Source organism: Trachurus japonicus, chromosome 16 (assembly GCF_045865225.1).
Source record: "Trachurus japonicus isolate A0001 chromosome 16, Traja_1.0".
NCBI classification, from domain to species: Eukaryota; Metazoa; Chordata; class Actinopteri; order Carangiformes; family Carangidae; genus Trachurus; species Trachurus japonicus.
In genome coordinates this window covers 31,922,869-31,947,946 of record NC_140922.1, presented here as the reverse complement: position 1 = coordinate 31,947,946, position 25,078 = coordinate 31,922,869, and the positions used below count along the sequence as shown (strand labels likewise).

At 40.9% G+C, this 25,078-nt stretch overlaps 1 protein-coding gene across 1 annotated transcript; it reads right to left on the bottom strand.

Moving 5' to 3' along the window:
• Nucleotides 1-11,476: 11,476 nt before the first annotated feature.
• Nucleotides 11,477-21,144, bottom strand: nes (nestin). The gene is made up of 4 exons (XM_085803064.1): nucleotides 20,093-21,144; nucleotides 18,608-18,732; nucleotides 15,629-15,702; nucleotides 11,477-14,973 (listed from the first exon to the last, which is right to left on the bottom strand). Exons 1-4 carry the CDS (start codon nucleotides 20,927-20,929, stop codon nucleotides 12,128-12,130), a joined length of 3,882 nt encoding a protein of 1,293 aa, XP_085659190.1. The 5' UTR covers nucleotides 20,930-21,144; the 3' UTR covers nucleotides 11,477-12,127.
• Between the last annotated feature and the right edge of the window lie 3,934 nt (nucleotides 21,145-25,078).

Genomic DNA, 25,078 nt, shown 5'->3' with positions numbered 1-25,078 from the left:
GTTTAGAAAGTCTCACTCACTTTCCAGTGTTAATTTGTGCTGGTGACAGTCTGTTTTAATTGTTCTCTGAGAATTGATATTATTATCATTATTATTATTATTATTGATTAATTATTGATGATCGTCATGGTTACCACAGCTTTTACCGGTGGCGACTGACATGATGATATAGAACTCTGCGGTTTTTATTTGTTTTGTTTTGTTTTTTTGTGTAGGTTAGACATGTTTTTTTTGGAATTTGATTTTATTTTATTATATGAAAATATTCTATAAATATATTTTTGTTTTCTCTTGTTAATTTTTTTGTGGGCGCGAGGGCGGGCGGGGGAATGGGGATTTGTTTTTGTTGCTTTCTTTTTTTTCTTTTAAAAAAAGGGTGTTACTAATGTTGCACGATTTTTATGACATGAAACAACACAACACAAGCGTAGTGATATTAGTACGTGTGTGTGTGTGTGTGCGTGTGCGTGTGTGTGCGCGCGCGTGTGTGTGTGACCGTGGACGGAGGCGCTGAACGAGTCGACCGCGACACAAAAAAAACAAAAAACGACAAACAAAACGCTTCAATGCTGCAATTTTGAGTCCAATGTACAAACCTCTTTTGTCCACATGTTGTTATAATATGAAGAGGGGGTGGGTGGGGTATTGAGGGTGGGGGTGGGGGCGGGGGAGGGGGTGGGGGCAGTGTGACACGTCTAACTTATTTCTGACCAGACACAATGATGTCAATGCATGGGCGTTTCAAAAACAAGAGAAGAGTGAATCATGTTATAGGAAATAAAATGTAATATCCACACAAATATACATCACACAGAAATACATTTAAGAATAAAAAATAAAAAAAAGAAATTGAAAAAAAGTTTAAAATAAATTATAGCTAATATATTGTGTTCGGCTAGTCTGCTTTTTTGTTGTAAAGATAATTTTTTTGTTGTTTTTGGAGAATGATATACAATTTGTGTATATTTTCATAAATAAAGTATGCACTGATATGTTATTACAAATTCTATACTGCTTTTACAAAAAAAAGTGTTTGTTATTGTACCAAAGTATCCATTGGTCCCCTCTTACCCTCCTCCCTCTTTTTGCGTATGTTTTACCGTATTTTATATATTAAATAGACAAGTTGACCTACAGACAAGTTGGACTCTGTGTCTCCTTGTGTCTCTTTGCTTGTGTTTCCCTGTTGGCACCACTAGAGGTCGCTGTGGTGTTTGGTGTGAAAGCTGCAATGAAATGAAGCTTCAAAAGCAGGAGCTCATATTTCTACAAATTCTATATATTATATTATATTATGGTAAAAAGTCAGCAAGTCTCCAATTAACATCTTGAATCTGTCTTGTTATTTTTTGATGCATTAAGGTTATAACAGACAAACAGCAACATTTGAAAGGCACCGCATTCTAGTTTCAGAAAATGTGCTTTTATTGCATTTGACTAAATCATAGCCTGACCATACATGGCATTGTTTGTATTTTTTTTATCTTCGCCTGTGAGAATGTCATGTTTTATAAATAGTTTAATAAGATATGCTTCATACAAGAACAATGACTCCAGTAAACTCCAGAATATTAATTATTATAAGTCATATTTACTTGTTATCACAAACTCTCCTGTGCAGCTTAAAGTCCTCCAGACCCAATTACTTAGTTAGTTTAATAGGAATTTATAGTTCATTAAAACAAAACAAAAAACAACTCTCTACATGGAAAACTGGGGAGAAATGTGAGTAGGCTAAACTCTTTAATATGAGATAAGTTAAAAGATCGATATCAGTAATAATACTACTACACTGTTTGTCCTCCATAAATAGTTCATTGATAACAATAGTAACAGTTGTAGGTACTGACACTTGGCTACTATCTTGCGTAGCTACCAGCTGCCAGTACTCTGTAACTAAAGTATAAATACCTAACTATAGCTTAGGTAACAGCATAACTGTTTAAGTTTACGCACCTACGTCCTTGGCTCTGATTGGCCAGTGGAGATGTCCATCTACAAGCTACAAGACGTTAGTAAAGCCGTGAAAATAACAGACTTTTTTCTTGTCATGCATTACATTGACGCTCGGTGTCGGTGATGCTCCGCTGTCTTTCCCGAGCCTCCAGGAGTGAAACCTGATGGATCCGGAGAGGTGGCCGCCATTTTGGAAACAGGAAGCTAACGAAAACAGATATAGGTGATGAAAATACACCAGAAAAACGAGTGGAAAGCGACAATATTTACTCTGAAAATACCCTGTACTTATTTTTGTGACCTTAGTGAGTTCATCAAATGAAGGGATGGAGAGAAGATCCAACTAACAGGTAGGCTACGATCCACACCGCCATCTTGGTTCTCCTGGTATTGATAAATTATATTCATGTGCACATTATTTGCGCAGACTGAATGGGATATTTGAATTCTAGAGACTGTAAGCAATGTTACAAGGTTAAGATTGAATAATATTGACAGAAATATTTACTCAGAACCTTTTACATTCAGTACACAGGCCACTGAGTGGTGAGTGGTTCTTCTAATCTACAGCTTTACAGGAGGATATAAAAGTTGCCGGTGGTGATACATGGAGCCACTTCAGGCTCAGATCAATAATTGATACTTAAAAGAGAAATAGTCTGATAGATCTCCTCCTCCTCCTCCTCCTCCTCCTCCTGTCTCCACAGGGGACAGAGCTGCTGATGGTCTGAGACAAATCTGTGACTCTTGGATGTGTAAATAATATTGATGGAAACTTCCCCTGGAGCCGGAGGAGGGGGCAGGAACACTACTGTGGTTCAGTTCAGTCTCTGAAAGTATACATTACAAACACATTAAAGGGATAGTTCACCCTAGAATGATATTTCGCTCATTATCTACTCACCCTCGTGTTGACTAAGGGCTGGAAGAATTCTCAGAGTCCTCCGTCCCTTCTCTGAGTTACAGGGGGTCTTGGCGTAGCAGTGCATGTCCATATAACGGTTGCAAAGGGACACCAGAGCTCTTCGTAAAAAAACACACACAAAAAAACATCCAAATACCTCCATGATGCTCGAATGTAATGTCCGTCTTGTGCTGAAGTCCCAAATTGCGTAATTGTCCCGAAAAAAATTAAATAAGTCTATATTTTAAGCTTGTTTGTAGCGGAAGCTTCTCGAAGCTCCTCTTCCTGGTCCGTCCAAATCTCGCGTGATTCGCAGTAACCGCACTGACGCCGGCGCAAATCACGCGAGATTTGGACGGACCAGGAAGAGGAGCTTCGAGAAGCTTCCGCTACAAACATGCTTGGAATGTGGACTTATTTAATTTTTTTCGGGACAATTACGCAATTTGGGGCTTCAGCACAAGACGGACATTACATACGAGCATCATGGAGGTATTTGGATGTTTTTTTGTGTGTGTTTTTTTACGAAGAGCTCTGGTGTCCCTTTGCAACCGTTATATGGACATGCACTGCTACGCCAAGACCCCCTGTAACTCAGAGAAGGGACGGTGGACTCTGAGAATTCTTCCAGCCCTTAGTCAACACGAGGGTGAGTAGATAATGAGCGAAATATCATTCTAGGGTGAACTATCCCTTTAATCAATAAATTGTCCAAAAAAAAAAAAAACACATTATGAAGACAGAGCAGGATTTGTAATAGATCTGTTAAACCACATCTTGTAAAGATTAAACTGTAACATGCTCATTTCTTGGAGATAACTCGCATGAAAACAATTTGTCCTCTTTTTTCCCCCTCTTCATCTTGACACCAGGCGTCAAAACTCAGAATCAAAGAACAATTATTTTTCTGATAATTGGGTAAACAAAGCTTTGCCGTGTCTGCCGGGCTAAGAATAAGTATTTGGTGATCACAGGAAAACTGCACATGTCAACTTTAATCACCAGCAGACGACAAAAGAGGAGAAATAAATAATTTCCTGCATCTTTTCAAGTCAGGCAATTTGTTCAGGTCTTTTTTTTTTGACAGGCGACCAATGAGAGAGCAGGTTGGTTGGTTTTTAATTGATAAAAACAAAATTACTGATAAAAATACATTTTAACTGATTATTATTATTTTTAAAATTATGATTAAAAACACCACACAATGTTACACAACTGTATTCTATACTTTCCCTTTCTCGAATATAAATCCAGTTCAAATAAAATGCAGCGTATAAAAATATCTGAGCTGACGCATCTTGATTGATCACATTACTGATCACGTGATTGGGCGTCGCCAGAAATTTGTGATGTCAAAATGAGGTCAAGAGCCAAAAACGGTTGGGAACCACTGGTTTAGTCTAATCAACAGTTACTGTATTGTAATGAACTACCTGTTTTCACTTCTGTGTTGCATCACTGAATATTACACCACTACATCAGTTACAGCTCAGTTTTAGGAGACATCGTTTGGTTAAAATTGTGTTGATTTAAACCATCAATACCAAACTACTGTTAAAAAAAGAAAAGAAAAAAGGAATGAATAAAGGTCTTGAATTCCCCGGTTGAATATTAATGTGTTGGTTGTGTCAACTTTAACCACCAGCTTTCATGGTTTCAGCAACACTAGAGTGTGATGTCGTCCGTCAGTGGTTGCAGTCGGCTCTAAGCGTGAGACTGCAGCCAAACATCCAGTGACTTCACAGGTTTTGCATGATGTGGCAGTGACTCCCACCCCCCCAGACTAGGGGAGACCGGGGATGGTTGTAACACTTTTTGTCTCAGCTCCCATAACTTGCAGAGTGTTTATGGTAGGGCTCCCACATTTTGACACAGAGTCCCCTCATTTGTCCACTACAAATAGCAGTGCCCTAAACTTCTGAAAGTTGATCACAGAATTCACTATTTGATGTCAAATGCAAGGAGTGCCCCTGTTACAACCTATACCCCGTAACAGTGAGATTAAAAACTAAAAACTTAGACCAAACCAAAAAAACATGCATCTATGTAAGTTTATTATTGTGCATGTGCCACAAAGCATCTTCCTGTGTCAGTTTGAACAAAAAAAACTCATCACTGACAGCTAAATGAAGAACAGTGTCAGTGGTGTGGATACTAATATTAGAAAGCTGTCTTATAGAACATCTTGTGATAATGATAATATGATGATTTGTTGCTATGTGCCACTTATGCACCTGTGCTGTGCACTTTGAGGTTAGCCACTCTACATGCACTTTATGAGGCAGCATAGAATGATGATGGGTATAATGACGAACTGTGTAGGTATTTTTACTGTTTCTTATTTATTGTATTGTTTTTGTATGAATGTCTCTCACTGCGAGCCAAATTTACCTGCGGGTACAAATAAAGCAATCTAATCTAATCTAATCTAATCTAATCTAATAATACTGATCAATGCTGAACACATGTATGAATGGAAACCTTCAGCAGGAGGTCGGAAGCAGCTCATAGTCCATGTATAATTCCAGGAAAGATGGTTGACACTTGATGACACTTACTAAAACAACAAAGGTAAAAGGTGTTAGCCTACAACCATCCTCACCTCTGTCAGCCACTGTTTGGCCGGTTGTACCAGCACGGTGGTTTGAAATAAACATTGATGAAATTACTCACATTTTACCTAAAACCTACTCTTTCTTCTTATATAAGTTACCTAATTCAAACTTCAACAGTATCGATACGAGTCAAAATTTAGACTTGGTCCAAAATATTAGTTTTTGACCTAAAAAAATGGGGTGGGTACACATGATATTGGTCACATAACTCTAATGTTATCTCTTATTGGTGATGCTGTTAAACCATCCCTTTGTTACAACCATCCCCGGTCTCCCCTACCCCGGCCTGTTGGTGGGGGCTGCAGGCCGTCAGCTGGCGGGGGCAGGCAGTGTGTCCACCGCTTCACGTCTCAGACAGACACACACTCCTGGCTCAACAGGCGGTTAATAATACACACACTCATACAGCTCAGTTGCTGTCCAGCTGGACAGTTCGAGCATTGTTTGTCAAACAGTCTGGTCACTTCCTGTCGCTGAGCGATGGCTGTAGCCTTTTTTTTTTTCTTTCTATGACTGATGTTATCTTTTTTTAACACTGTGACTGACGAGTGGAAAAACCCTCTGCAGTGACCTCTTTATGCTCAGTGTGAGTGTGTGACATCTTCCAAACTGAGACGTAGCGTTAGCATTAGCTTGAAGATTTTTTTTTTAACAAACTTTATTATCACATTTGAAACATACAAACATGACATTATACAAACATGAAACAACACTAAAGTACAGAGAGCGCATAATACATATAGCAGAGCTTGATAAAAATAAGTAAATGAAAAAATAAAATAAAATAAATAAATAAAAATGAAATAATAAATAAATAAATAGATAAATGAATAAAAATTAAAAATACAATGTATCCATATGCATAACCAAAAGGATAATTATAGGGTTAGGGTTAGGGCCAAATCATGAACAATAAAGAGCCAGAAAATAAATATATGCAAAAATTGGAAAACAAAAAGCATTAGCTTGAAGATGCAGGAGTGAATTTACAAAAATATAACAGATATTAACTGGATAGAAAGGCGTATGTTAATGTTAACAGCATGCATGCATTGTGGTTTTCACAGTGCTGGATGAGACAGAGAAGTGGTGGAGCGGTTGTATGACTCATGGTCTTCCTCTTAGCCTTCGTTTGTGCGCTGTGTGTTGTCATGGGCGTGGCCGGTCATACAGCTAACTTAATTTCCTCACACTAATTAGATTACTGTGTGGGCATCTGCTGGCACACAGACACACAGATGCACAGCAGCAGAGGAAATAACACACTTCTGCTTCTGACGACTGAATGCAACCGAACCCTTTTAACAGAAAACAGGTTTGTTTTTCTATAAGTCGAATTCATATTGGATCACGAACCACGACTCTGCAGTTTCCTCTTTTACATTTGTCATGGTTGACACCCCTCAGAGATCTCCAGGAAATACAAATGCTTGTTGTGGCAGTCCACTGACATAACGGTGATAAGTGATAGTGGAAATACATGATAGCTTGAAATGTGCTCCACACCTTTTATATACAAGACCTTATTGAAGAAAACCCTAACACAGTCCAGAGGTTTTGATAAGAATCAAGTTTTAATAACATCATCTTAGGGCACCCTCCTCTGCTGCGTATGGAGAATGAGCCCCTTCTTGCATAAAAACAGTGTAGAAACAATGTTTTTTATTTACAATCTTCTGTTTCTCCTGCTCTAAATGATTTCAGCAGAAATGTGTTCATGTTCCTTTCTGAAGTGGTTTGTCTGATTAAACCCAGAGGAACCCGCTGGGATCTTTTAAAGAAGTAGAAGCAGATATTTCACACTGACTTTCTGGCCTTGTGATTTAATTCACCACTGAATACTAATAACACAGACTGAAGCATCAAAGACAGTTCAGTTGTTGGTCAGACACTGTTCCTGTCTCTTATTTACAACATTTACCATCCTCACCTCACCCTCACCCCCTTATAATGAGACATTTATCTTCCAATCAGATCAAATAAAACCCACAGAGTGAAGGGTGACACAGCAACATTTCTCAAACACATGATCGGGAACTCAAACATCCAGGTCAGGACCTCTGCCGATACTGTCCTCATGAAGGATTAGAGTCTATTCACGAGCCGCTCCCGAACTGAGCGGCAGCTGTCGGTCACAGATTGCACACTCCAGTGCAACCTCTGCTCTATTTTAATACAGGCTGGTGACCGATGACTTACTGAGCAGGATTTGATGGTGCTGTAATGCAGTCGGATGCCTGAGGCCCCTGAGTCACCCAGATAAATACTAGAGGAGACCGAGTGTTACGGTGGGGCAGATGGATGTTGCATGCATCACCTGTCAAACTGCAACAGGAAGCCAATGATTCTGCTTTTTTATCATGATCAGAGATAACCTGAGAGGGGACAGCTCTTTGAAAATGATTTAAACTCTGAGGGACCAAATATTAAAGGTGTTCAGAAAAGAAAATTGAATTTGAACCCACTGTGGGTCTTAACATTAGTGTAATAACTCAAATATCAGACAATGTAGCCCAAACTTTGTGCAAAACTCTATTTTCGAGTAAATCCGGGATGAAAGTGGGGTAGTTTTTTTTCGCATTGGATAATGCAGGCGCACGAATTATGCGCCACGTTGCTTCATCAGCCAATGCTATTGGATCCGTCAATCAAACGTCTGAGACACATACACACACACCGAGCTCGGACTTGCCCCAAACATCGAATATTCCGACCAATCAAATTAGTTTTCTTTACTTGGGTAAACTCGTGTGGCAACTTGTGGAAACTGGTAGAAGGAGGCGCGACAAACAGGACAAACGGACGTTTCTGAACACCTTTAAGAGTGCTTTCACACTTGGATCGATTGAAGACGTTCGGAAACGGGGAGCGGTTTTCATCAAAGATCGGTTAGGGCCGTAAATATAGGCTATACAAAAGACTCGGATTGGGTCGGGTCTGGGCTTCAACCTCGATTTGGACTGTGTCAGATTTTAATTTTCAGCCCCTTTGAGACCTCTCCTCCATGGATTTTATTACTTTTTTAAAAATTTCTGACCAATAAGAGAAGAGTTTGTTAGCGCATGGCATTTGTTTACAACTTTGGACCATTTGGAACTGTTAACGGCCCCAAATAAAGAAGACAACAGTTTAGTATCGATTTGGTTGCTGAATTGGAACAAAGCAGGTGTGAATATGCCCCAGGTGTCTAAGAAAGGTTGAATCAAGAGTGGCTGGACCTGGTTGTAGATGGGGTGTTGCATCTCATCCAGAATCTATCTACAGACAAGTCTGGTTGTCTTGGACTCAGCTTTTCTTCGATAAGAGAGTGAGAATATCTATTTTAAGTACTTCATCATTCCTAATCAGCTCTTCTAGAGATACCTGTGCCTTTTCTGGTATAGCTCGAGCTCTACAGTAGGAGAACCCAGTGGAGATCCCACTCAATCAATCACACCAATGACATGAGGAGTAAATCAATAGAGAAGAGATGACGGATGGCAGATGGCTACCGGAGCACACATGTGCACACACCACCACAAAGAGCTTAGAAAGGTTTACGTCTCTCCTAATGGACCCACACAACCACACCTCCCCCCCATATTAATGAACTGTGGCAAACAGCCATTGGTCACGGGTCGATCAAAGAAGAGAGTTGATACCCAGTGTGTCTTTAGCAATTTTGCTGCAATACTTATTTATTCCTGTGAGCTGAATGCCTTTTGTACAGAAGAACTAGAGCACCAAGACCCGAGGATGCACCAGTGAACACCAGACCAATCAGAACCACCAGCAATGCCTCAAAAAGTAGTAGATGGGACATCAGACATCAGAACAAGGATGGTCTGGTTTTCTTATTCATCTTGGTTCGTGGTGGTTGTTTGCCAAAAGTGTATTCTAGCTGTGCCGATAAGTCACCACAAACACAACAGTGCTTTTATCAGGAGCTCTGCCAGGTTTTGTGGTAACCAGGGAGCTTGTTAGTGAAAACTTGGCACACAGCAAACACGTGTCGTTGACGGTTGGTTTGACCTTCGCTAATAGGGTTTTACTGCATCAAGTTGCCAATGAATAAAATGATTCATGCAGACATCAAAAGATCCCTCCAACCCCCTCCATGATTTATCACCAATATGGGCCAGAGTGTCTGTGCCAGACAAACTTTTAACTACACTAATTCCCTGCATGTTTAAAAAAGACAGCTCAATGACTTGTTTTAATCGACTTGTTCGGTTCATGCCAAACTTCTTCAACTAGGATCTTCACTAAAACATTAAGTTTGTTGTGCTGTATTATACCATAAACATGACGACACAAGACTCAACTAGATCATGCTGGATAAAAAAAAATGTAATTGACACATGCCTTCATTTTACTTTATCAAATAGTCTATATTCCACAATATCCAATAAGTGAAAGAATGCCTTTAGCAACCAGGAATCACATTAGGATTTTTAGATTTTCTCATACAGAAACTATAGATCAAATGGAACAAAAACATTCACTGATTGCATGAACTAAACAGACCAAAAAAGCTTAAATTAGAGCCTAAAGTTACCACAGATTCACAGCTGTGTGTTGGAAGTGTTAATATGTAGGTTGCTCAACACTGAAACATTATGTTTCCCATGATACCAGTTGATATTTGGAAGTGAATCAGAATTTGAATCTCATCTGTTGCGGCCCTAATCCCGAGGCATTGATAGATCGTATGACGGTGTCTTGGTGGGACATGCCTATTGATGGGTGGAGAATAGGAGCATGCCAGACAGCTGCCGTAATACCATTCCAGCACTTTAGCCCTCTCACAGTGAATAAGGCTGTCTGTGGTTTCCTTCCTACCCAAGCTCTCATTGGGCAGATCTGGCCAGTGAGGAGGCGAGCACCCACTAAAATAGCCATCATTGTTTGGTAAAACTGACTAATGAATGATGGACGGGGGGTGGGGGAGGTGGGGAGGGTGAAAGCGGGAAAGGAGAGGAGCTGAGGTCACACATTGTTCCCCCTTTCGGTCTTTTTCTCTGGACTGTCTCGTGGGACGGCTGTTTGCTAGCGGAGGGCCCCGGTGCTGCTTTGTTAGCTTGCCTGCTTTGAGGTCAGTGAGTGAAGCTGGGGTGTTGCCAAGTCCAAGCTCACATAAACGCACAGACACACACAGCTTCACAGCCTTCGTCATTGTAATACCCCAAAGGAAACAGGGATGGAAGCTCAGCCAGCAGCTGGCTGCTTGACCTTGTCTTGAGGATGCAACTGCAGAGGGTTTTTACTTTTAGAGGCGTGTCTCATCAATCATTACCGGCCAGGTCCCTCTTTTAAGGAAACCGGCATTCATCTTATTTTCACCGACAAATGCCTCCTCTGGGTATTTGGTAGCAAAGGTGTTGCATGATTCATTTCATGTGATTCTGTAAAATTACCACTTTAACACTTTATTTTACAGGTCTATAATTTTGATAAGTTCCCTGGAAAGAACATTGTAATTTTGTGTCTATTGAGGGAAAAGGTTTAATTCTTTTAAAGAATGGCACCATCTAATTCTCAGAGAAAATCAAAGTGTAACCTTCTCCATAAATGCTGTTGTGTGTGCTTACAGGCACCTTTAACCCCATTTTTTCACATTGGTTGTCGGCACAAAAGACCTCTATGTGACACTAGCAAAAGACTGTGGTAATTGAACTGTATTTTCCCTGTAATTAGCATAACATTTTATAGTTCTATCCAGGACAATTAGAGAATATTATTAGAAAATGACACACCGGTAAAATGAAGTCGCAATAAATCAGCCATAAAGTGGTGGATTTAGGCCATCACTGATTTGCCAATATTCTTTTCTCTAGGAAAAGCTAACATGATGCTAACACCAATTCACCAGAGAAGTGATAAGTGGAATCTGTGTGACTGTCATTCAGCTCTCTAGAATAGAAATTAACTGTATTAGTTTGTGTATTTAGGTGATGTCAGTGTGTGAGGTGCACGGTGTGAGAAAACAAGGAGTCAACAAGGTTCAAACAAAGAGACTGTATTACATAATCTATTGTTTATTCTGTAATTGTACCGCAGCATTAATTTCGTGGATGGAAATAAAATGTGAAACTAGTTTGCTCACTTTTCAGACCAATCAAATAGAAACAAAAGCATCTGTTTATTTATATGGGTTATCCTTAGATATCAACTTTTATAAGCAAGTCATTCGTTCACTCTGAGTCAGCTGTCAAATCAGAGAACTCACAAGCAGAAACACTAGCTGCTCTTTTGATACTCTACAAAGAATTCTACCCTTCTGGCGTCATTGATTTCCATCAGTCAGTAAAATCAGATTAAGCAGCAATCAATAAACCCTTTGACATTCAAATGACATTCTTTGTTCTGTCTCCATGCTTTCCCCACATGCACAAATTCTCAACCTTTCTTCACATGCACACTAAAAGACTGAAAGACTAAACAATTAGGAAGTAGAATATGATTAGTCAAATGTGGTGGTACAGTATAAGGAAACATGATGAGAGCTCTGTATCTTTATAGACAGAATTGGCACATTGGTGGTTAGCGCCAATGAGGTGCGCACCAAGGCACGACTTTGGTTTTCCTAGTATATGCATTCTACAGAAACTAGGTTTACTTTGTCTAACACTGATACGGTCTAAACAGGTTCACCTAAAACTTCTTTGCTTCCTTATACCGTTTCCTCACCAGATGACCAAGATTCACCCTCAACTTCAGACTCCTCAGAGTGGACCAACTCCCCCTCAACAGCACTTCTACACAACAGCTGCTTGACCTCAGAATGCATCTGCCCCTGTTCCTCTTTAGTGGTCAGGACTTTAGATGAGTCAATATCCACCCTGGAGTTCCCGTTAATCACGTTTGGGTTTTCTGAATGCTCCCAAAATAGGTTGTCGGCAAATCCTAGATCCTGATCCTGATTGGTTTGCTCAGATGCCTCGTTACGTGCATCATCTGGTTGATAGGTGGCACCAGTCTCTAGGGAAGACACCCAGAAGTCACTCTTCAAACTAGAGCTGAAGACACCATGCAGGCTGTTGTCTTTGCTATTTTTGTTCGCTGATTCTGTTGAATCCTTCACCGCAAAGATATCATGTTCATCAGGAGCACTGTCAGGGGAGATCTCATGGGCTTCCTCTCTGCACATCATAACACCTTCATCAGAGCCTCCATCGTCATGGAGGTTAGATCCGGGGCCATCGTCACATTTTTGATCATGTCTAATCTGAAAGTCTTCACTCGGATTCTGTAGGACTTCCCATTCACCTGTTTCTGGAACATTAGGGAATGCCTGACAGTCCACAGCCTCTTCACCCGGATGTTCTTGAGGATCAGGTTCCTCTACAGAAGCAACATCTTCCACCTCAGTGGGGGCAGCTGCAACCTGCAGTTTTTCCTGTGATGCTGAGTCTGGTTTTTCTGAGATGAGGTTGAGGTCTTCTGTCTCAGGCCTGCAGATTAAGTCACTAAAGCCGGCACAGTCCTCTGTTACATCAACATGCGTCACCATGGATACATTTTGTTCATCCACTTCCTCTCTTTTGTCTTGAGCACTTGTATCTTCTTGCTCAACCTCATCAGCCAGAGTGTCTGTTTGAGGCATTACCTCTGATGAATCAGTTGAACAGAGGTTCTCAGGAGGCTGATCTGTAATTGTGTTAGGAGATTCAAAATTGCTCAGGTCAGGCTCTGCACCATCTGTTTTTGTTTGTCCATCCTCTTCTTGCTCAGACTGCAGGTGTAGCATCTCCTCACTCTCGGTGACTTGCTGCTGAGCAAAGTGAGCACTGTAGCTCTCTGTGGACAGGTCTTCTAATTCCTGCTCCACAAGTCTGTCTATCTCCATCTGCTCATCATAGTCTACATTTGTGGCTACAGTGGGTTTGGTTAATTCTTCAGTTTCTTCATATCTGTCAGTGTCTTGCTTTATCATTTCTTTCACACTTTCTGTATCATTCAGTGACGTAGCATGCTCACTTACAACTTCCCTGTCCTCAGTATGGGCATATACCAGGTCATATTCCTCATCCAATGCTTCCCCTTCAACCTCTTCGCACAGATCCTCCATCGTTCCAAATTTCTTTGACTTTTCTTCGCTCCATGTTCCACTTCCCATCTCTACCATCTTCTTTTCCTGTTCTCCCTCACTGGACTCGCTCTCCTCCATGTGAGAGGCCTGAGTGTTGGCATCAGTCTCGTCACTTTTGTATCGGATCAGAGGACGGGTGTCGGCGAGAGTGTTGTCCTGAGCGTAGCTGTCACTCTCCAACTCGGTCCTCCATGAAACACAGACATTTTGTGAGTCGTCCTCCTCATCGTCTTCCTCTTCTTCTTCTTTGTTTGGCGGTGGTGCATTCTCTTGGTACAATGCAGCATGGTCTTCATCATCATCTGCTTTTGTGTCCATCACCAAGTAGTCCTCTGCTTGTACATCGTGGACAAAATCCTTTCTTTTTTCATGCTCTGGTTCTCTTGCTGATATGTCTTCCTCTGGTTCGGCACGTTGTCTTTCCGCTTCATCGTCTTTGATGCCATCGTCTGTTTTCAAATCAACCTTCCTCTCAATCACACTATCCCACGTGTCCATCTCTTCTCCATCAGGGTACAACTTATCCTCGACATCTGTCTCATTTGTTCCAACTAAAGAAGAGTTGACCTTATGTGTTATCTCACCAATGTCGCCATTTGAGCCGTTTTCTTCTCGGCTGAAATCTGTAAACTGAGTGAACTCACTTTCTGCATTCTCACATTCAGACATTGGACTGCTGGTCCTGGATTCAAAGGTTGGCTCAAGCACTGCCTCGGTTTCAGAGTCGGTCTCCTCTTGCACCTGCTCTACTGCTTTACCTATGGACTCTGTACTTCCCCATGCTTCAATTGAAGCATGTGGCTGTTGCACACCATCTTTTTTAGTTGGGCCTTCAATAGGCATGTCAGTGTCAGATTCATCGGGGAAAACACAGGCCTGCTCTGACATTCTGACGTGGTACAGTGTAAGGTTGGGTGTTGTCAACTGATGGTGAATAACTTCATCTTTGAAGGGCGGCTCGCTGCTGAGGCCAGATTCGACCTGATTACTGACGACTGACTCCACAACTGTTTCCTCAGGAGCTTCATCATCATCAACATCCCTCTGGTCCTCCTCGTTTTCATTGGCCCCCGATGCAGCCTGAGTAAAGGACTCCTGCTCATTGGGAGGTGAGAGAGGCTCAGCATAGGTGACTTTCTCATGAACCTCCTGTGGTCGGAAGTTTTCAACAGCCCCATCTTGTAATATTTTTGGATAGGGGGTTTCCCATGTTGCTGACTTGGTTGCCTCTTCCTCGGCAGGTTTGTTCGAAATCTTTGGTGTTTCGTTGAAAGTTGCAGGTTTTCTGTTAAAGATCGGGGTTGCAGGTATTGCTGTTGGTGCTTTTCCTGTTATGGCACGGAAAGATGAAAGGGAAGTGGTCTTGTGGGTAGCAGACGGCTGGGTTTGGTAATTCTTTCTAACTGCTCGAGGACAAAACGCCACGTCTGTGGAGGAAAAGAGCAGAGCTCATGAATACACAATGGACTAATCTACTGTAATATTGACTTGCTCTGATGTCTGAATATACTGAGTCTAAATGAACCAACCACATCCTCATACTGTAACTACGCTGTCAATATACTGCATCCTGACATATTTGATGTCTTCACACTGAAGACAGAAGACACACTGAAGACAGCGCTGACTAGCGCTTCAGGTAATCCCTTATAATCTTAACGTGACAGAGTTGCTGTGCATTATTAAAACGCATGTTCTCCAAGGAGCTTGGACACTAATGGGGTAATATTGATTGTCATTTCCTTTCACCATTGTCTAAGTTACCGGAAAGCAAAGCCATATGGCTCAATAACCTTAGGGGACTCTCTTGGGTGGCTTGCATTACAGGACCCAAAGTGCAGAGCTCAGCCTGGTTAGCCACACCCACCCCCCTCCACCACTCTCCAGTTTAACTAATGTGATTACAAATGGTCTCAAACATGTGCCCCACTTTTAGGGGCTTTTAGTTAAACAAAGTGATATTACGCCTTCACAAAGGGTGCGAATGGAAATAAAGGAGAGGACAGTGAGGCACTAAACACTGCAGCAGTGCAGTCCCTGACATTGTGCTGATGTATGGATATTGTTTGTTTATTTGATTACCTGTGATGGAAATGTTTCGTGGCTGATTTAGCAAAGAGACGCCCCCACCGAGGCTTTCACTGTCCAGTAGTGCTCTGCAGAGACAGACAACAATAGAAACAGGTTAAATCTCAAAGTCATATGCAGTCTTCTGGAGACGTGTAAATATATATTATTATATTTTATTTATATATTTTATATTCAGGATTTGGATGGTGCTATAAGAGACACAACGCCACACACAGAGCGGTGCAGCACGAATGGAGGACGACTTTTGTTGCTCTTGAGCAGCATGAACAGACTGAGTCTGTTGTTATGGTAATGAAGGAAAGGCCTTGCTATTGAGGAGCCATCTGCAGCACACACACACACACACAATTGACAGCAGATATTATGAGCAGCCCATGCAGCACTAACGCCACTGTTTGCATTCACACATGTGGATCACACCAATCTCCATTCCAACACATACTCCTATAATTAGCTGCATGTTTAACATTTTAACTTTTTCTATCTGCATTTCTTTACAAGATGCTGAAATACCCCAGATACACAACATAGATAGAACACATAGAACAGTTTCTTGTGCAGTGAATGACATTGAAACTTGTCCTCTAGTTATGAACCCCCCCACACCCCCATCTCGCTCCCTCTGCTGTTATTCTAGACTCCCATAGCTCATAAATCGGTAGCTCTACACTGAAGGGTGAGGGTCAATATTTTGAGGAGGTGGGGGACGGAGCAAGGAGACGCCACCACAGCTCTATAATGGATAAGTTACTCTGTCTGAGGACAACAAAGGCTGCTGTTTCAATGAGATACCTAACCTTTAGCCCAGACGGCTGCACCCGCTCCGGACCGCTCTTTATTTGTCGGATGGATGGATGGATGGATATTTGCGCTGTTACTATTGCGCTGTTTGCACTATAGTGTTTCAGTAGGTTAAACTAATCACCTAAATCAGAGCTGACATAGTGTGATATCAGCTGAGCTGGATGTATTTGGAGTTTCACTGGTGCTGTGATCTTTAGTTATCAATATATGTATATCAAAATCAGTAACACTTTATAATAGGTACACACTATTAAGCAATAGTTAAGCATCAAATACTGAATACATCATTTATAACACAGGAATACTCAGTATGTAGTTTATTAACACAGTTAAAAATGTTTTACTCAGCAATAAGCACTAACTGTATTTATAAACTACATACTAATGAGTATTCATGCGTAATAAATGAAGAATTCCGTATTTATTAATGCTTAACTAATGCTTAATAGTGTGTAGCCTACTCATTATAAAGTGTTACCACCAAATCCAACCCTGAGGCACATAAGCTTCTTCCACCTTGTATTTATTGTTTAGTATATGACTCTACATACTCTTGCCACTCCATTACATTTTTGTTCCATTTAATAAACTTGAGTTCCTGGTATTGGGTTGACAGTGTCAGACAATTGCATAATTTCTTCCTTCCTCTTTTTTAAATACGTCTTACTGTATTCAAAAGATGTTGACATCCTTTGAAGCCAGTCATGAAATGATACTGCAAATATGTGTCAATCTAATTTCTAATCAATCCTGTGGATATTTTCTAAATGAACTGATAAAGTGTTTAGTCTTTAAAATCCAAATCATTTAGCTTTACGTATGCACATATAATATGAAAATGTCTCTCTTTGATTTTGATCAAACGTGCAGGTGCCGTTTGCCATGTTGAAATCAACACGAAAACGTCTTGAGAAGCTTTAGTGTTTTACATCTGAGCAGTTTCCCCTTTTTCACTAGAGCGTGATGACAAACCACCAACACCACGCACAAAGAGTCAAGGTAAAGAGTCAAGGCAAAGACTTAATTACTCAGTACTCCATCTCCTTTTTCATATTCACTCAGTAATCTCAGTAGAATGGTTCTTTTTCAGCCATGGATCACAATACAGTATATTTGACGGAAATAGTCAAACAGTCAATATCTGAATCAATCAAGCATCAACAAGATCAGTGTTAAGCAAAAAGCAATGTGTTGCAAGCATTTAAATCTGATAAGAGTTTGCAGAAGCAGTGTCGATACTGTTAATATTGTGTTGGAATATTTTGTAATAAGTTATCAATACAGTACCATGCCATCTTTTGTATCACTGAGGCCTAGACACTTCCGAGACATTTCTTCTTCTTTTTTTAACACTGTCGATGGTTTTACAGTACAGTACATGCTCGTAATTATATCTTATCATGTGCAATACATGCCAAGTCATCTTCAAGTGTTAAACCACCCTGTGGTCTCATCAACTCCGTCAAGAGACAATAACAGTTCATCACTTGCAAAAAGAAGATCCTGCGCGTGGTTTTCACAGTTACTGTCCATGTAGCACTAATCATATACTGTACACTAAGGTTCCAATGCGCCTTAAACTCAAAATCAACAATAGTTCTGACACATAAAACTTCAAAAATTCTGCTTGTTTTCATAATAAATAAACCTTATGTGCTGTTATGGGCCTTATGCTAAGCTAGGCTAATCATGCACCATAACCAATGCATGGAACTTTGGTAACACTTAATTAACGTTAGGCATTAATATATAAACTAATGTGTTAATTAATGCTGAGTAATGCATACATAATGATATCTAATTACATTATTTAACTTTAACTTTGAGTAGTAAACATTAATTAATTGCTTACTAATAGGCTACATTAATGAATGTGTTTCCTAATCCTAAGTAATACATAATAATGATTGTTAATATATCTGTAAACAGTTCATTAATGCTTAATAATGTACTAACTAACTAACGTTAATTAAAGGACCCTTATTGTAAAGTGTTACCGGAACTTTTAGTTTTATTAACGTGTTTAATGTTTTGTACAAGGGCAGAGATCCTGAGTCCATCTTGGAGAGGAGCATGCTGGGTGTAGCCCCCCAGTCCCACTCCCCTCCAAAGCTGTTGTGTGATTAAACTCTTCATTGAGGCTTAGGAATCTAATTTCCTGTGTACCTGTAGGTTGCTACCTCCAGACCCAGAGACATCTTCAGCTGCATCAGGCCTCGGTTCTCCTGGAGGACACGGTCGATATGCTGAGCCACCTCTTCTCTCTCCACCTCCAGCCCCTCCAAGTGGGCCTGCCAAAACAGGAAGTCAAACAGGAAGAGGAAGCAGTTAAAAAAAGCCATGAAAGCATTCTCACACGGTAGTATGCAAGGAGGAATAAACATGTCTTTGTGTTGCTAAGAAGCAAACGTCGGTGCTGAGCTAAAATTACAGCAACAATGTTTTGCTTCTTTTGCTTAAGGTTCGACCTGCCGCTCTGGCTTAGTGTTAGACAGTCCAATGTTACTGCACAGCCAGAAAGTAGCTTGGATTTGGGTGTTTCACCTCTACGACCCCAATGTGAACCAGAACTAATCCCAACAGGCTGCGTATATCATTCATATGAATATGTAGCTCCCTATAGTCCCATTCACATCCAGGTCTTTTCATTGCATGAGTGCATTAGCATAGTGCAAAAGGACAGACCCCCGCGGGACATCACTAAGTCTTCAGTGGGACATCTTGCAAATTACTAAAGAGTGTATAAATATTTGCCAGGAAATGAGATATCAATAGAAAACCTTATTGTAGTAAGAATAAGAGAGATCGTTTTGATGACTGCCATGCAAAAGGGAGTGTGTCTTAACCGCATTTGGTCTCAGAGGCGATCTTGCTGATTATCACATGTTCACATCCCTCTGTGGTTTCTAGCACTGTTATTTTAAACATGTCTATTTTGTACTATGTAAATGTGATGCTGACCTTCACTGACTGCACATTTCTTGAGTAACAATGGCAGATGAGTGTGGGAAAATTTTCATGTGAGAAGAAGTTGCAAAATTATTGTCAAAAACAAAAACCAACAAAAAAAGCAGGTGTTTTTTTTTGTTTTTTTTGCGTGTCCCTTACTGTACATAGATATTGTAACATATTGAAATGATCAACACCCAGTGGTCATTATCTTATTCATTCATAGAACTGAATCATTCTTGTCATTTTTAATGTCACACTGCAAAATCTTTGTCCTTTTTCTTGTCAAAATGTCTCATTTCTAGTCCAAACTAATCTCTTTCCACTTAAAATAAGACTCATCACATAAAAATTAACTTGTTTTTAGATCATTTTCAAAACTTGCTCCACTATCAGATTTTTCTACTTATTTCAAGTGAAAATTTGCTTGAAAGAAATAAAAACTGTCTAAAAACAAGGTACTTTTTATGTGATGTTTCTTATAATGAGATTTGTTTTGACTAGAAATTACATTTTGACTAGAAATAAGACAAATATTCTTGGTAAGATATTTGAGTTTTTGCAGTGCAATACCGACAATTTGATGATGAGCACTTTGGGTTCTGACCCATTGTTTTGTGAGTGAGTATTTAATCACTGAAAGGATATTTTAATCATAATGCTCCATAAACAGATGTTATAAACAGGATGCTCTGCACTGACCTGGAGCTGCTGGACCTCCTGGCTGTGTCTGTCTCTCTTCTGCACTGCACTCTTCTCCAGATGCAGCCTGACGTCCTGAGCTGAAACCATCTCCTTCTCCAGGGCTTGGAGCCTCAGCTGGCTTTCTCTCTTCTCTTTCTCCACTTGGGTCAAACGGCCCCTGGCCTGGTTAAGCGACTCCTCGAGCTGAGCCAACTGGCCCTGGTAGGCCTCCGCTGCCTCCTGCCAGGCTCTGCTGGCCCTCTGGGAGAACTCCTGCCCCAGCTGTTGGAGGTTCGGTGCCTGGTGGTGGCTCCGTTGGGCCAGCGTGGGCGGCGTTGTGGCTCTGGAATGGGTCAGCGTGGCCTCCAAGTGGGCCACATCCTCCTGATGGGTTTGAATCAGGAGTCTCAGCTCATGCTCCAGATGACTGACCTTCTCTCTCAGCCAGATCTGCGCCCTGTGTTCCCCCTCCAGCTCCTTCCTGCTTTGCTCCGCCATCGTCTCGGCCTTGACGTGGGCCTGAGCCTCCCTCTGTCTCTGCAGGTCCAGGGCTTGGAACTCCTCGGTCAGCCGGCCGACCTCGAGCTCCGTGTGGACCCTGTCCCTCCAGGCTGCGTCCAGCTCCAGCCTCGTTTGCCGCAGCTCTTCCTCCAAGCCCTTCCTGCGTGTCGAAGCTCCATGACGGCCGCGTCTCAGAGCTTGGATCTCCTTGGCGAGCAGCGAGTTCTCTTCCTCCAAGAGTTTGACCCGATTCAGGTAGGTCTCCAGGCGTCGGTTCAAGTTCAGCATCTGGTGCTTCTCCTCACCCAGGCAGCTGTGGTGGTGGGAGCTTTTATGAACACCGTGCAGCTCCATGTCAAAGAGGTTTGGCAAAACCAAGGCCTCGCTCAGACAAACACTGATTAAGATTTGGCAGCCAAGCGAATCTGCAAGTCCAGGCCTGAGTCAGTGTGTGTGTGGAGAGAGAAAGAGAGAGAGAGATGGGGGGGGCGGTGAGGGGGTTCACAAGAGTGAGGCTCCCGCGAGGATCTGGCACTGTGGCTGCCAGCAGTGGGCTTCCCTTTCATACTGGAGTTAATGAAGGGGCTGGACACATGGACAGAATGGGAGGAGGGATGGGAAGGGAGGAGACTGAAGCCTTGGAGAGGGAGGAGAGGGGATGAGAGAGGATGGGAGAGAATGGTGAAGGAGAGATTAGATGAGATGAGATGGAGGGGTAGGTGGAGTAGTGGGGCTGAAAGAGATGGGAAAGGGCAGAGGGAGGGGGTGATGTCATTTCCACGGTTAACTCTTTCCGCACTGGAAGTTTTATTGCAGTGGAAAAACCTCAGTCAATCAGAAGACATCGGAGCAGCACCCACTCAGTTTGACAGTATATCACAGCGAATCGGATATGAGATGAATGTAGGCAGCAGTTTTTTATGTTGCAAATGGAAATAAAAAGTAATTTGAAAAAATAAAAACATGCCGTCGTGGTGGCACAGCTGCATTAAGGCAGAAAAGCATACAATTTTTAACCCTGTTTTAAAGGCAATCAAGTTAAGATTAAGCTGCATGTTGCATAGTGCAAAAGGACAGACCCCTGCGGGACATCACTAAGTCTTCAGTGGGACATCTTGCAAATGACTAAAGAGTGTATACATATTTGCCAGGAAATGAGATATCAATAGAAAACCTTATTGTAGTAAGAATAAGAGAGATCGTTTGATGACTGCCATGCAAAAGGGAGTGTGTCTTAACCGCATCTGGTCTCAGAGGCGATCTTGCTGATTATCACATGTTCACATCCCTCTGTGGTTTCTATCACTGTTATTTTAGACATGTCTATTTTGTACTTTGTGAAACTATGACGCTGACCTTCACTGACTGCACATTTCTTGAGTAACAACGGCAGACGAGTGTGGGAAAATTTTCATGTGAGAAGAAGTTGCAAAATTATTGTCAAAAACAAAAACCAACAAAAAAAAGCATGTTTTTTTTTTTTTTTTTTTACGTGTCCGTTGCTGTACATAGATATTGTAACATTGAAATGATCAACACTCAGTGGTCATTATCTTATTCATTCATAAAACTGAATCATTCTTGTCATTTTTAATGTCACACTGCAAAAACTCAAAATCTTTCCAAGAATATTTGTCCTTTTTCTTGTCAAAATGTCTAATTTCTAGTCCAAACTAATCTCTTTCCACTTAAAATAAGACTCGCCACCTAAAAATGATCTTGTTTTTAGATAATTTTCACTTGTTTCAAACAAATTTCACTTGAAACAAGTAGAAAAGTCTGCCAGTGAAAGGACGTTTTGTGTGCTTGTAATAAGAAAGAAAAACTTGCTCCACTATCAGATTTTTCTACTTATTTCAAGTGAAAATATGCTTGAAAGAAATAAAAACTGTCTAAAAAGGCATGTACTGTAGAGAGTGTAAGAGTGATAGATCTATATATTATAGCATATGAGTTGCAGACAACAACTATTAGAACCAGTGTTACAATTGTAAATTTGTGAACTGGTGCGACGTCTCGAATGTTTAGGGGAAGGAACATGAGAAACAGAAATGAAAAGTGTTAATTGTGACACAAAAAAAAAGAATTTACTCCCAAACTCACAACGTTACTCAACACTGTCAACATACTCAACATCCTTTTGCTGTAAGTCGTGTCTTCTGCAGAAAATGAAAGAATCAGAGGGTCAAGTTGTGCGTCAAACTACAAAATTACAAAACCTGAGTTCAGGTGAAAACATTAGACTGAGTATGAAATTTCAGCTGAACACAGACCTGCTCTTATCGTGTGTTAAAAAAAAGCAGAAGCAAGTGGTTAATTTGGTTGTTCTGTCTAACATGAGTATTACATGAAGGCATGAGCTGTTTGTTTAGCTATGAGAACTTCCTCCTAATTGAGTTAATAATTAAACTGAGCCGTATGTACAGAGTGGAGGAAATAAACAACATAAATCTAACCAACAATACTGCATTAATCACTTTATGAGCCTGGTGTGGTTAGTATGGGTTTGCTGTGATGTCAGGGAAAAGTATACAGTAGTCTGACTTCCCCATCTCCACCTAGTGTATATGTCACAGCACTGCAACAGCTCACCATCACCCAACAACAAGGTGACAGCTCTAACACATAAACATACATGTATCAGAATAACAAGAGGTAGCAGGTAAGTTAGACGAAACAGAAGAAGAAGCATGATCGTTTTTAATCACAGGAAATGTGACCTCCACATTGGTTGTAAGGAAACTTCAGGGTATAACAGACGTCCTCCAACCAGACAGAGTCGGAGCCACATAATCTACCATAATGAAAACAGTTTACCAAGCTCAAGTTTGAGGAGGGACTTCGCCCGAGGTAATGTTCTGCAACTGAGCCTGGCTTCCAGATTTAAAATGAGGTACCAACCGACAAATACAGAAGCTCTCAAGATCTGCTTTTATTTATTGTGCGCATTTGTTGAAATATATTTGGTTAAGTGTCTCACACTGCCTTGAGAGCCTGTTCACCGTCCTGCGTCACTAAATATATATTTGAGGAAATACAAACACTTCTGCTTGGCTGCAAAGAACACAGTAATACTAAATATAACAGATGTAATCTTATAAGCAGTTGTAGTGTAGATATGTTGTCTGCAGCTTTCCAAACCCGGCACCAGTACCACATACAGTATATATTCCAGATGTTCTGGTGTTTATCAAACCAAACTGAGAGTAAATCAGTCACACTAGCTGACACAGTTTATCATTGGAGCCCCTTTCACTTATAGTGCAGGTCTTCATCAGCTCACATATAGATGGATTTAATACCTCAGGTAATTAAAAACACTTTAAGCCTTTGGATTTGAATTTCATATAATCAAAAGGAAGAAAGACTAGACACTAATGGGAACTTATAGGGGGCAGACAGGGACAGAAGAGGCTTTAAAATCCCCTGGGTAATCAGTTCAAGAAACGTGCAAAAGTGTGGAAGCTGTTTTTTGTAGCAATTTGAAGTTGAAGGTGCACAGTCATTGTGAGGTTGCTGCATGTTGCTAAGTGATTGCCTTTACTTTTTCCTTCTTTATATTTCTTGACTTATGTGCTTCTGCTGTTTTTTTTGTTTTGTTTTTTAGCTTGCGTTGGCTAGGCAAGGCAAGGCAAGGCAAGGCAATTTTATTTGTATAGCCCGTTTTTACAAACAGTTTGTCTCAAAGGGCTTTACATTGTTGGGCACATACTGTAAAGTGAAAGTGAAGTGCAGTGCTTCCTGTCCTTTGATTGTATGCAAAACAAAAACGAAACGAAAAACCAAAAGTCTTGGATTGGAGATTGCAAAAGCAAGTACAGTAGGCAAAATAGTTTGTTGACTTATATTAACTTTACAACTTAATAATATGCAAGTGTCTAATAACACATACTGTACAGTATATAACCAATAGTTCAATTATCTGTGGACTAGGGGTGTTAGAACAAGCAAACATCTCCCCAAGGGAAGCTAATGCTAACAGTATGTTATTTGGTTGTCACATCTGTTTTATCCACGGGAAGTCACTGTTCCATCACTATATTTATCATTTAGAGTATCATATAGTTCCATAAATCTTCTTTTATTTCTTCCATTCCTCTCTATAAACAAACCATTTTCCACAGCCATGGGCTTCTCCATGATAACATCTGGATTGATGAGGAGTAGAGATTTGTAAGCGCTAAATTCACAAAAATAGACTCAGGGTTAATTAGCTGCTTGTCATTACCACCTGTGTGTTCCTTTGTCTGTGTAATTACAGCAAGTTAGTGGCTCCACAGTCTGAGTTTGGGTTGGTCTAGGGTTGATATCGTCAGCTTTTAGCCTCGGTTTTGCTGTTTCACATCATCAGTATTGCTGAAAAAAGATTCAAGGTGAAAATCTAATTGTCAGTCATGACATGGAGACCATGAATGTGCAATTTAAAGTCATACTATTGGCTCTGAGAGGAGGCCTGGCTGAGAAAACACTCACAAACCACAAATATCCCACATGCATGACAGT

What these genes read in the sequence shown, in the direction of transcription:
- nes (XM_085803064.1), bottom strand. Translation starts at nt 20,929, where the DNA reads ATGGAGCTGCACGGTGTTCATAAAAGCTCCCACCACCACAGCTGCCTG. An exon ending in CTGGAGGTAGCAACCTACAG is followed by an intron (nt 15,703 to 18,607) that starts GTACACAGGAAA and finishes CTGTCTCTGCAG; the next exon opens with AGCACTACTGGACAGTGAAA. An exon ending in ACGAAACATTTCCATCACAG is followed by an intron (nt 14,974 to 15,628) that starts GTAATCAAATAA and finishes TTTCCTCCACAG; the next exon opens with ACGTGGCGTTTTGTCCTCGA.